This window comes from Entelurus aequoreus, linkage group LG11 (assembly GCF_033978785.1).
Source record: "Entelurus aequoreus isolate RoL-2023_Sb linkage group LG11, RoL_Eaeq_v1.1, whole genome shotgun sequence".
NCBI lineage: Eukaryota > Metazoa > Chordata > Actinopteri > Syngnathiformes > Syngnathidae > Entelurus > Entelurus aequoreus.
The window spans coordinates 18,018,328-18,030,895 of NC_084741.1; the positions used below are offsets into that span (position 1 = coordinate 18,018,328).

The 12,568-nt window shown below is 41.1% G+C and overlaps 1 protein-coding gene across 1 annotated transcript in view; it reads right to left on the minus strand.

The window, feature by feature from the left end:
• si:dkey-22o22.2 (neural-cadherin) overlaps nucleotides 1–12,568 on the minus strand; it is a 367,974-nt gene that overhangs the window by 89,276 nt on the left and 266,130 nt on the right. Inside the window, exons 17-19 of the mRNA XM_062062641.1 lie at nucleotides 10,338–10,465; nucleotides 10,075–10,261; nucleotides 7,555–7,698 (exon numbers count right to left, since the gene is read on the minus strand). Coding sequence (XP_061918625.1) covers nucleotides 7,555–7,698; nucleotides 10,075–10,261; nucleotides 10,338–10,465 — 459 coding nt within the window. The remainder of the gene's footprint in view (nucleotides 1–7,554; nucleotides 7,699–10,074; nucleotides 10,262–10,337; nucleotides 10,466–12,568) is intronic.

The following is a 12,568-nucleotide window of genomic DNA, read 5'->3' on the forward strand; positions in this document are numbered from 1 at the left end:
TCATAAATAAGGCGCACCGGATTATAAGGCGCACTGCCGATGAATGGTCTATTTTCGATCTTTTTTCATATATAAGGCGCACCAGACTAAGGCGCACTGCCGATGGATGGTCTATTTTCCATCTTTTTTCATATATGAGGCGCACCGGATTATAAGGCGCATTGCCGATGGATGGTCTATTTCCAATCTTTTTTCATATATAAGGCGCACTGCCGATGAACGGTCTATTTTCCATCTTTTTTCATATATAAGGCGCACCGGACTATAAAGCGCACTGTCGATGAATAGTCTCTTTGCGATCTTTTTTCATATATAAGGCGCACCGGATTATAAAGCGCACTGCCGATGGATGGTCTATTTTCGATCTTTATTCATATATAAGGCGCACCGGTTTATAAGGCGCACTGCCAACGAATGGTCTATTTTTGATCTTTTTTCATAAATAAGGCGCACCGGATTATAAGGCGCACTGCCGATGAATGGTCTATTTTCGATCTTTTTTCATATATAAGGCGCACCAGACTAAGGCGCACTGCCGATGGATGGTCTATTTTCCATCTTTTTTCATATATGAGGCGCACCGGATTATAAGGCGCATTGCCGATGGATGGTCTATTTTCAATCTTTTTTCATATATAAGGCGCACTGCCGATGAACGGTCTATTTTCGATCTTTTTTCATATATAAGGCGCACCGGACTATAAAGCGCACTGCCGATGAATAGTCTATTTGCGATCTTTTTTCATATATAAGGCGCACCGGATTATAAAGCGCACTGCCGATGAATGGTCTATTTTCGATCTTTTTTCAAATATAAGGCGCACCGGATTATAGGGCGCATTAAAGGAGTCATATTATTATTATTTTTTTCTAAATGTAAAAGACTTCCTTGTGGTCTACATAACATGTAATGGTGGTTCTTTGGTCAAAATGTTGCATAGATGATGTTTTACAGATCATCTTCAAGCCGCTTTCTGACAGTCGCTTCAGGATGCGTCGTTTTGTGGGCGGTCTTATTTACGGGGCTCACCTTCGGCAGCGTCTTCTCCCCGTCATCTTTGTTGTAACGGTGTAGCATGCAAGGACGGGAGTGGAAGAAGTGTCAAAAGATGGAGCTAACTGTTTTAATGACATTCAGACTTTACTTCAATCAATAACGGAGCAGGATCTCCTCATCCGGAAACAACAACAAGGCTGGAAATGTGTCCCGTGAAAAACCATCCGACCGGAACTCTCTAATAACTAAAGTTCCTTGGGTGAATAATGTTAAGTCACTACACCGGTATGTTTTAGCGCTTTCGTGGCGAGTTTACTGACAGATATAAGTAAGAACTTTACGCTACTTTATATTAGAAATGGCAACAGCGAAGGATGAACGTCCCATAACAAGAAGATAGAGAAAAATCACATTATGTTAGATCCACTATGGACTGGACTTTCACAATATTATGCTAGATCCACTCGACGTCCATTGCACCGGGCGCCCTAGGGGGGGCCATGAAAGCACTAAAACAAACCGGTGTAGTGAGTTTACATTATTCACCCAAGGAACTTTAGTTATTAGAGAGTTCTGGTCAGACGGTTTTTCACGGGACATATTTCCTTGTTGTTGCACTAGTGAGGCTGCTCCGTTATTCAATCAATCAATGTTTATTTATATAGCCCTAAATCACAAGTGTCTCAAAGGGCTGTACAAGCCACAACGACATCCTCGGTACAGAGCCCACATACTGATTGAAGTAAAGTCTGAATGTCAGCTCCACCTTTTGACACTTCTTCCACTCCCGTCCTTGCATGCTACACCGTTACAACAAAGATGACGGGGAGAAGACGCTGCCGAAGGTGAGCCCCGTAAATAAGACCGCCCACAAAACGGCGCATCCGGAATCGACTGTCAGAAAGCGGTTTGAAGATGATCTGTAAAACATCATCTATGCAACATTTTGACCAAAGAACCACCATTGCATGTTATGTAGACCATAAGGAAGTCTTTACATTTGGAAAAAAATCATAATATGACTCCTTTAATGCGCCTTATAATCCGTTGCGCCCTATAGTCCAGAAAATACGGTACTTCTAAATCACTAATCCTCGCCTCCATGGCGACAAATAAAGTAAGTTTCTTACAAGTATCATCCCTGCAGGACCAAGAATAGCTAAACATGCTTAACTACACACCGTAGGAAGATACAATAGCTAACCGCTAACAGCAAGCTATTCAATCAATCAATCAATCAATGTTTGATTGATTTGATTTAGATTTATTGGTCCCCGTTGGGGAGATTCATTTTCACTGCCGTACATTTGAACAATAGACATTACACATCACAAACAAAAATAACAAAAAGACATCATACATGACCAACACATTTACAGGCTTGTCAGACAGGTCGGCCGGGCCTGCTGTTTAGGGCGGCTATAGCTGCAGGGATAAGGCTTTTACTTATATAGCCCTAAATCACGAGTGTCTCAAAGGGCTGCATAAGCCACAACGACATCCTCGGCTCAGATCCCACATCAGGGCATGAAAAATCTCAACTCAGCTAGCGCTCCTGAATGTAAACAAATGACATTGGTGGATCTACACAGACCTCGATTGTAACACTACTAAGTACAAGAGCCGTATATAGTTAATATTTTTATTATCACAAAATCTTTAGTCATTTTCTTAATGTTCATAAATCCATGACATACGTCCCTGGACACAGGAGAACTTTAAGTATGACCAATGTATGATCCTGTAACTACTTGGTTTTGGATTGACACAAACATTTGCAGCATCACCCAAAACTAATATAAAGTATCCAAACAACAGACGAATTAGTGATGATTACATTTGAACAGAAATGTAAATAGAACATTATAAAACAGAAAGTAAGCAGATATTAACAGTAAATGAACAAGTAGATTAATAATCAATTTTCTACGGTTTGTCCCTCATAGTTTTGTCAAAATAATAGAAAGGGAAATGACACATAGTGTTATTGTATACATCAGCAGCCAAATTAGGAGCCTTTGTTTGCTTACTTACTACTTAAAAAGATGTAATTTAGTCTTTTAAAGATAACTCTTTATATACCGCACTTATATTGGACTTCAGTAGATACTGTTCCTTATGCAGAAGCCATGGAGAAGTTTCTGTGGAAGGTGACTGTGGAGAATGCATATATGTTTAAGAGTTCTTTCTTTACTCATAGCCATGTTTGGAGCAGCTAGTACTTTTCCATTGTATATTCTGTGTACCAGTTTCTCTTTGTCTGTTAAGTGTTTTAGACATTGGAATGTGAAGAAGATACATCCCCCTCCTTGCCTTATCAGTGTTGGGGAAGGGAGAGGCATTCCTTTTCTGGGGGGCACTGCTTTCCTTTTCAAGAAGTCGTTTTTTTCCGTTGGGATGTTAGACCATCCCGAGATGACGGTATGACTTTATTGGTCTGGGATGGTTCTCCTGAAGCTTCAGTAAAACTTGATAATATTCCTATTCTGTCTTGATGGTCCTTCTTACTCAGCATATACACTACCGTTCAAAAGAGTGGGGTCACATTGAAATGTCCTTATTTTTGAAGGAAAAGCAGTGTACTTTTCAATGAAGATAACTTTAAACTAGTCTTAACTTTAAAGAAATACACTCTATACATTGCTAATGTGGTAAATGACTATTCTAGCTGCAAATGTCTGGTTTTTGGTGCAATATCTACATAGGTGTAATAGAGGCCCATTTCCAGCAACTATCACTCCAGTGTTCTAATGGTACAATGTGTTTGCTCATTGGCTCAGAAGGCTAATTGATGATTAGAAAACCCTTGTGCAATCATGTTCACACATCTGAAAACGGTTTAGCTCGTTATAGAAGCTACAAAACTGACCTTCCTTTGAGCAGATTGAGTTTCTGGAGCATCACATTTGTGGGGTCAATTAAACGCTCAAAATGGCCAGAAAAAGAGAACTTTCATCTGAAACTCGACAGTCTATTCTTGTTCTTAGAAATGAAGGCTATTCCACAAAATATTTTGGGTGACCCCAAACTTTTGAACGGTAGTGTATGTCATCGAAAGAATTTGGGAATGACCAGTGACTTTACTTCCCTGGGAGGGACGTCTGGTCAAACGCCACATGACCTACGCCTCGGAGAGTCCGAACAGTTGACGTCAAAGCGGTACCAACGTGTTTTCGATAGGCCGGAGAACGGAAGAGTGAAAGGTTAAAAAAAAACAAACAAAAAAACAAGCAAATGTCACTTTCCTTCACTTGAGGCTGCGAGTGAAAGCAAACCCGACGTCATTAAGACCAGGAGAGACGAAACGAGCGATGCTTGTTTTGTTGATTCGGGCCCTCCTGCTGCTTATTGGCAGAGAGTGGAGGAGGAAGAGGAGCGAGGGACAAACACAAACAAAGAGGCAAACATCAAAACTATCTGGCTCAAGGGAGCGGCGATGGCGCTCGCTAACGAGCAGCGGCAAGGAGGTGACGGCTGCCGGGTTTCATCGTGCAGCTTGGAGAAGGTCGATGGAACCCAAGTTACAAAAATATACTTAAAGGGGACCTAGGGTGATTTTAATCTATATCCTTAGATAATATGTATTGGATATGCAGGCCTCAAATTTGACCTTTTTAAGGTCAAGGCAAGTGTTGCCTTAAAGGAGGGCTCATATATTAGGGCACCAAGGAAAACATTATTTTCTTTCGACACTGCAAAAACTGAAATCTAAGTAAGATTATATATCTCAAATAAAGGTGATATTTGCTTATTTTCTGTCTGATAAGATCATTCTTCTCACAAAGCAGATTTTATGTTAGAGTGTTTTACTTGTTTTAAGGGTTTTGGTCCTAAATGATCTCAGTAAGATATTACAACTTGAAGCTGAGATTTGATGACCTATAGTGAGTAAAACATGCTTGAAATTAGAATATCAACTGATGCAAAGCTGTGTCATCAACACTCACAAGTATAACACTACTTTTTTAAAGTAATAATTGCTTACTTCAAGCATGAAAAAGTAAATCATGATGCCGAGCGCATATCATGATGTCAAGATAATGGCACTAGCATTTGCTTAATTTAAGAATATTTTTCAACATATTGAGCAAAAAGGTCTCTTTTTTTTTTTCTACCAAGAAAAGTGCACTTGTTATTAGTGAGAATATACTTATTTTAAGGTATTTTTGGGTTCATTGAGGTTAGCTAATTTTACTTGTTTTGGAAAGTCTTGACAAGCCAAATTTTCTTGTTCTATTGGCAACATTTTTTGCTTAGTTCAAGTAAAATACCCCTAATTTTTTTTTTTTTTTTCTCGTTTTTGGGGTCACATTGAAATGTCCTTATTTTTGAAGGAAAAGCACTGTACTTTTCAATGAAGATAAGTGTTAACTTTAAAGAAATACACTCTATACATTGCTAATGTGGTAAATGACTATTCTAGCTGCAAATGTCTGGTTTTTGGTGCAATATCTACATAGGTGTATAGAGGCCCATTTCCAGCAACTATCACTCCAGTATTCTAATGGTACAATGTGTTTGCTCATTGGCTCAGAAGGCTAATTGATGATTAGAAAACCCTTGTGCAATCATGTTCACACATCTGAAAACAGTTTAGCTCGTTACAGAAGCTACACAACTGACCTTCCTTTGAGCAGATTGAGTTTCTGGAGCATCACATTTGTGGGGTCAATTAAACGCTCAAAATGGCCAGAAAAAGAGAACTTTCACCTGAAACTCGACAGTCTATTCTTGTTCTTAGAAATGAAGGCTATTCCACAAAATTGTTTGGGTGACCCCAAACTTTTGAACGGTAGTGTATGTATATATATATATATATATATATATATATATATATATATATATATATATATATATATATATATATATATATATATACAAAATCATTTTGAAAGATGGCACCTGATGGCCATAAGACGTAACTGCACTTTTTGTCCATATAGACACAAATAGTGTTCATGTATGAGATCTAGAGCTGCCAATTATGGCCAAAGTAATAATTAAAATTATTGTTATCAATATTGAAATCAATTAATTATTTATTAATTTTTTAAGTGATGTACATATATACAGGTCTTTGTACCATACTAGCCAACCCTCCCGATTTTCTCGGGAGACTCCCGAATTTCAGTGCCCCTCCCGACCATTCTCCCGAATTTCTCCCGATTTCCACCCGGACAACAATATTGGGGGCGTGCCTTAAAGGCACTGCCTTTAGCGTCCTCTCTCACCTGAAACCTTCACCCCTTAACAGCCGCATGATGTCCAGGCGTCTGCTTTTCCTCCACATAAACAGCGTGCCGGCCCAGTCACATGATAATGTAGCGCTGGACGGGTTTAACAATGGTCTTTACTCAAAGATGTCGAGAAATGCTGACACGTTGTATGATCTTTTAACTGGTTTAACGATAACGTTAATTTCAAGCACACACACACACAAGTGAATGCAACGCATACTTGGTCAACAGCCATACAGGTCACACTGAGGGTGGACATATAAACAACTTTAACACTGTTACAAATATGCGCCACACTGTGAACCCACACCAAACAAGAATGACAAACACATTTCGGGAGAACATCCGCACCGTAACACAACATAAACACAACAGAACAAATACCCGGAACCCCTTGCAGCACTAACTCTTCCGGGACGCTACAATAACGTCTACGGCTTTTGGAGCTCAGTGCACAACTGCACACACAACAAGAAGGAGACTGTCATGATCCGTGGTCCGGTTCATGTTTTTGTTATGTTCTGTTAGTTTTGGACTCTTTTAGTTCCTGTTTGACACATGAGTTTGGTTTGGTTGCCATAGCTACTTAGTATTTTCACCTGCCTCTGGTTAGTGGTCCCACGTTCAGCTGCGGTCAACCACTAATCAGAGAGCTATTTAGCCACCTTGCTCCCCACGCTCAGTCTGGTGTCATTGCTTGTTTCATGCAATACCATAGTTCATGCTGTTTGTTTCTTGCTATGCCATAGTTTATGCTAGTTGTTCGCTTCATGCCGTGTCCCTGTAAGTTTTGTTTGTCTCATGCCTGGACTACGTAAGTCGTATTTATTTCATGCCACAGTTTCATCAGTTCTCTATGTCCATAGTCTATGCTAAGTATTTCAGCCTTGTTTTCCGTTTTTTGTACCTTTTTGGGGTTAGATTATTAAATATGTTCCTACCTGCAAGCCTTGTCCGGAATAGTCTGTTTGCATCCTGGGAGAACAAACCTCGCAGCAAGCTGCGACCCCCCTCGTTGTGACAGAGACGAAGCAGAAGAACGAAGAATAGACATGGCGACGACGAGTAAGAAGAAGAAATACGCTTGCAAGTTCCAAAATGATTGGAAAAAATAATTTCATTTCATCCAGGGAAGCTCGAAGGGGAAAGGGTATGCTGCCTGCACCCTTACCGGCGCCCATCTCCCGAATTCGGAGGTCTCAAGTTTGGCAAGTATGGTTTGTACTTGTGAACTATTCTATGGACATTTTTGAGTCAAAATGTAGAGAGCTTGGTTACGACCGGCAGAGGTCGTATCTAAGAGAGGAAGAGTCCACTGACCTTCGTCTTCATCGTTGGCGGTGACGGTGATGAGCACGTAGCCCACCTCCTTGTCCTCCTCCACGCTCACCTCGTACACCGGGCGGGCAAAAGTCGGAGCGTTGTCGTTGACGTCGGTGACGAAGATCCTGACGTACGCCGTGTCTGAAACGGACGAAGCTCTGATCAGCGAACATCAATCAATGTTTATTTATATAGCCCTAAGTCACAAGTGTCTCAAAGGGCTGCACAAGCCACAACGACATCCTCGGTTCAGATCCCACATAAGGGCGAGGAAAAACTCACAACCCAGTGGGACGTCAATGTGAATGACTATGAACATGCGAGGTGGCGGTCTGTGTCGGTTCTGGGCATACGTGCCAACCCTCCCGTTTTTAGCGCCTCTCCCGACAACCTCCCGGCAGAGATTTTCTCCCGACAAACTCCCGGTATTCAGCCGGAGCTGTAGGCCACGCCCCCTCCAGCTCAATGCGGACCTGAGTGGCGACAGCCGTTCTCACGTCCGCTTTCCCACAAATAAACAGCTTGCCTGCCCAATGACGTCATAACATCTACGGCTTTTAGAGAGTAGAGTGCACAACAAGGAGAGAGAGTTCTTGGTTTCTTATGTGTGTTTATTGTTAGGCAGTTTCATTAACGTCCTCCCAGCGCGGTACCAACACACAACAACAGCAGTCACGTTTAGTCTACCGTAAAGCAGTTCGTCTGCAGTAAACAGCAATGTTGTGACACTCTTAAAGAGGACAATACTGCCATCTATTGGATAGCCTGCAGAACACTGAAATTCAAGTATTTTATTTATATGTATACCGTATTTCCTTGAATTGGCGCCGGGAATATAGTATTCGCCTGCCTAGAATTACAGCCGGGTCAAACTCGTTTCGCAAAATAATTAGCGCATGCTTGGCACTTCCGCCGGGTCAAATATGAGTCATTAAATGACTCCCGCCTCCAGGTGGTAGAGGGCGCTAGTGATCCTTCTTGCGACTACCAGTACTGCAGGAGACAGGTACTGCAGAAGAAGACAACAAGCAGCAAGCATGCAGCAATTGTTTGCTTGCACTTTTAACATGGAGGATTACATATCTAAAATAAAACCGTTTTCTAAACTGGACTTTCAATCGAAGCAGGAGGTAATAATTAAAGGAATATCTCCAGAGACTTTTAAAATTGAAGAAAGATGAGAAAGACTGCCTTTGATCAGAAGCAGCTGCACATGGACCCATCTACAAGTAAAGGTAAGATCATAATAACGTTTTTTTTATTAAATGTGTTTTTAATGATAAGGTATGCGCCGGAGTGAGAAGAGGTTTTAAAATAATTAGAGCATGCTTGCTCATTCCGCATGGTTTTGGTAACCGCAGGAGTGAGAGGAGGTTTTAAATTAATTAGCGCCCCTGCGGCTATTCAAGGAAATACGGTAATAAATTTTTTTTAAAAATAAATAAATAAATAAATAAATATATAAATATAATATATATATATATATGTATATATATATATATATATATATATATATATATATATATATATATATATATATATATATATATATATATATATATATATATATATATATATGTATATATATATATATATAGCTAGAATTCACTTAAAGTCAAGTATTTCATATATATATATATATATATATATATATATATATATATATATATATATATATATATATATATATATATATATATATATATATATATATATATATATATATATATATATATATATATATATATAAAATACTTGATTTGGTGAATTCTAGCTGTAAATATACTCTCTTCTTAACCACGCCCTTAGCCACGCCCCAACCACGCCCCCCGCCCCAAACACCCCCGAACCCCCCGACCACGCCCCCCCCACCTCCCGATATCGGAGGTCTCAAGGTTGGCAAGTATGGTTCTGGGAGTGTTACTGTTAGAATAATTGTTTGTAAGTTATCACAAAAAACTTTGTGTTGAAATGAGTTCCAGGCAAGAAGACAAAAGCTGTCTTGGAAACCTACCAAGAAGAAGGCTCGTAAAACTCCACTGTGTAAGGGGGAAAGCCACATGACGGGTTTTCTGTTTTCTCTCATGTATGGTAATCAACAGAAAGATATCGTTCTAACCCAAGGACTTCAAAGCGGAGAGATGGCAGGATCTGCCCAATTTCCAGACGAACTCTTTTTGAAGTATTTTACAAACTCTTTTTGAAGTATTTTATGGAACTCTTTTTGAACCATTTTATGGAACTCCTTTTGAACTATTTTATGGACCTGTCTTTGAACTATTTTATGGAACTCTTTTTGAACTATTTTACGAACCTTTGTCCTTTGGAAGCAGTGGTGGCCATGTGGTCGGGGAGGGTCCAAAATAAAAGAAGGAGGCATGCAATCAGCTGAGATACTGTGCCAGGGTACAGTGTACAGACGACTCTCCTCAATATCGAGTCCAAATTGAATTCTGTCTCGGTTTAATTCTTTGCCTCTTGTCTTGTTTAATAGATGTGTTTGAACCTGACAGTTACCAGTGTTGGGCTGGTCCTGCTGGCCCGGTCGTGCCGACTCGGAGCCGTCCTGCGACTGCACCTCGATCAGGTAGGAGGCTTTCTGCTCGCGGTCGAAGGAGGCCCGGGTGGTGATGGCGCCGCTGCGTTGGTCGATGCTGAAGAGCTGCGAGTCGCCGCTCTCGTCCTTCAGGATGGTGTAGCGGACCTGGGCGGAGGAAGAAAGACATGCTGGCGGGAAGACGGCGGAGGTGGCGGTCCTAGCGTCTCGGGGGCGTTCTCACCATGCCGTGCAGACCCGAGTCCAGGTCGATGGCCGACACCTGAGCCACGGATGTGCCGACCTCGGCGCCCTCAGGAACGGTGGCCTCGTAAGTGGACGAGAGGAAGAAAGGAACGTTGTCGTTCACATCTGCACAGAAGACAGCAGCGGGAGATTTGATCATGAACGCGTCACAATGACTCACTCGGATGAAAAAACAACAAGCGGAATTGTTAGTCGTCTTTTTAATCCTGCACAGAGCCTACAGAGTCCACAGTGAGCGCCGCCCAGCCAATTCCGTCCTCTGATGTTGTTTGTTGTTCAAAACCCATCAAGGCTCTCCTCCACCTCCCCTCCATCCACCAGCGACAGATGCTGAGCCGCCAGCAGGAGGCGGTGTGAATGGAGACCACCACCCGTCCAGATTTCACTTCATGACCGTTCGCGCCCTCATTATTTCCATGCATTACACTGCAGCTCGTTAGCTCGGCTTTTTGTTCTTTGTCTGCCGGACGCCAGGAACGATAACTATTCAACAAAACAACTAACGAGCCCTCAAAGAGTAAAAAAATAAAGAGGAAAGCAACTTTATTCCCAGTTAAACATCCAGTTACACTTCAAGTTGGATATATTTGCAGTTGTTTTGGCCCTAAAGACCTGATTAATTGATCTGTGGACTTGAAAGTACAATTATTTATACTATTCATACACATACATACATATACATATATATATATATATATATATATATATATATATATATATATATATATATATATATATATATATATATATATATATATATATATATATATATATATATATATAGTCAAGAAAATAGGTATTTGAACACCCTGCTATTTTGCAAGTTCTCCCACTTAGAAATCATGGAGGGGTCTGAAATTTTCATGGTAGGTGCATGTCCACTGTATGAGAGATAAGCTAAAAAGAAAAATCCAGAAATCACAATCTATGATTTTTTAACAATTTATACGTGTGATACAGCTGAAAATAAGTATTTGAACACCTGTCTGTCAGCTAGAATTCTGACCCTCAAAGACCTGTTAGTCCGCCTTTAAAAGTCCTCCTCCACTCCACTGTATTATTCTGAATCAGATGCACCTGTGTGAGGTCGTTAGCTGCATAAAGACACCTGTCCACCCCATACAATCAGTAAGACCCAAACATTCAGCATGGCTAAGAGCAAAGAGCTGTCCAAAGACACCAGAGACAAAATTGTACAACTCCACAAGGATGGAAAGGACTACGGAGAAATTGCCAAGCAGTTTGGTGAAAAAAGGTCCACTGTTGGAGCAATCATTAGAAAATGAAAGAAGCTAAACATGACGGTCAATCTCAATCGGAGTGGAGCCCCATGCAAGATATCACCTCGTGGGGTCTCAATGATGCTAAGAAAGGTGAGGAATCAGCCCGGGACTACACGGCAGGACTTGGTCAATGACCTGAAAAGAGCTGGGACCACTGTTTCCATGGTCACTGTTGGTAATACACTAAGACGTCATGGTTTGAAATCATGCATGGCACGGAAGGTTCCCCTGCTTAAACCAGCACATGTTAAGGCCCGTCTTAAGTTTGCCAATGACCATTTGGATGATCCAGAGGAGTCATGGGAGAAAGTTTTGTGGACAGATGAGACCAAAATTGACCTTTTTGGTCATAATTCCATTATGCGTGTTTGGAGGAAGAAGAATGATGCGTACCATACCAAGAACACCATCCCTACTGTGAAGCATGGGGGTGGTAGCATCATGCTTTGGGGGTGTTTTTCTGCTCATGGGACAGGACGACTGTACTGTATTAAGGAGAGGATGACTGCAGCCATGTATTGTGAGATTTTGGCCAAAAACCTCCTTCCCTCAGTCAGATCATTGAAGATGAGTCGTGGCTGGATCTTCCAACATGACAATGACCCAAAGCACACAGCCAGGAAAACCAAGATGTGGCTCTGTAAGAACCATATCAAGGTTCTGGAGTGGCCTAGCCAGTCTCCAGATCTAAATCCAATTGAAAATCTTTGGAGGGAGCTGAAAGTCTGTGTTACTCAGCGACAGCCCAGAAACCTGACTGATCTAGAGAAGTACTGTGTGGAGGAGTGGGCGAAAATCCCTCCTGCAGTCTGTGCAAACCTGGTGAAGAACTACAGGAAACGTTTGACCTCTGTAATTGCAAACAAAGGCTACTCTACCAAATGTTAATGTTGGTGTTCAAATACTTATTTTCAGCTTTATCACA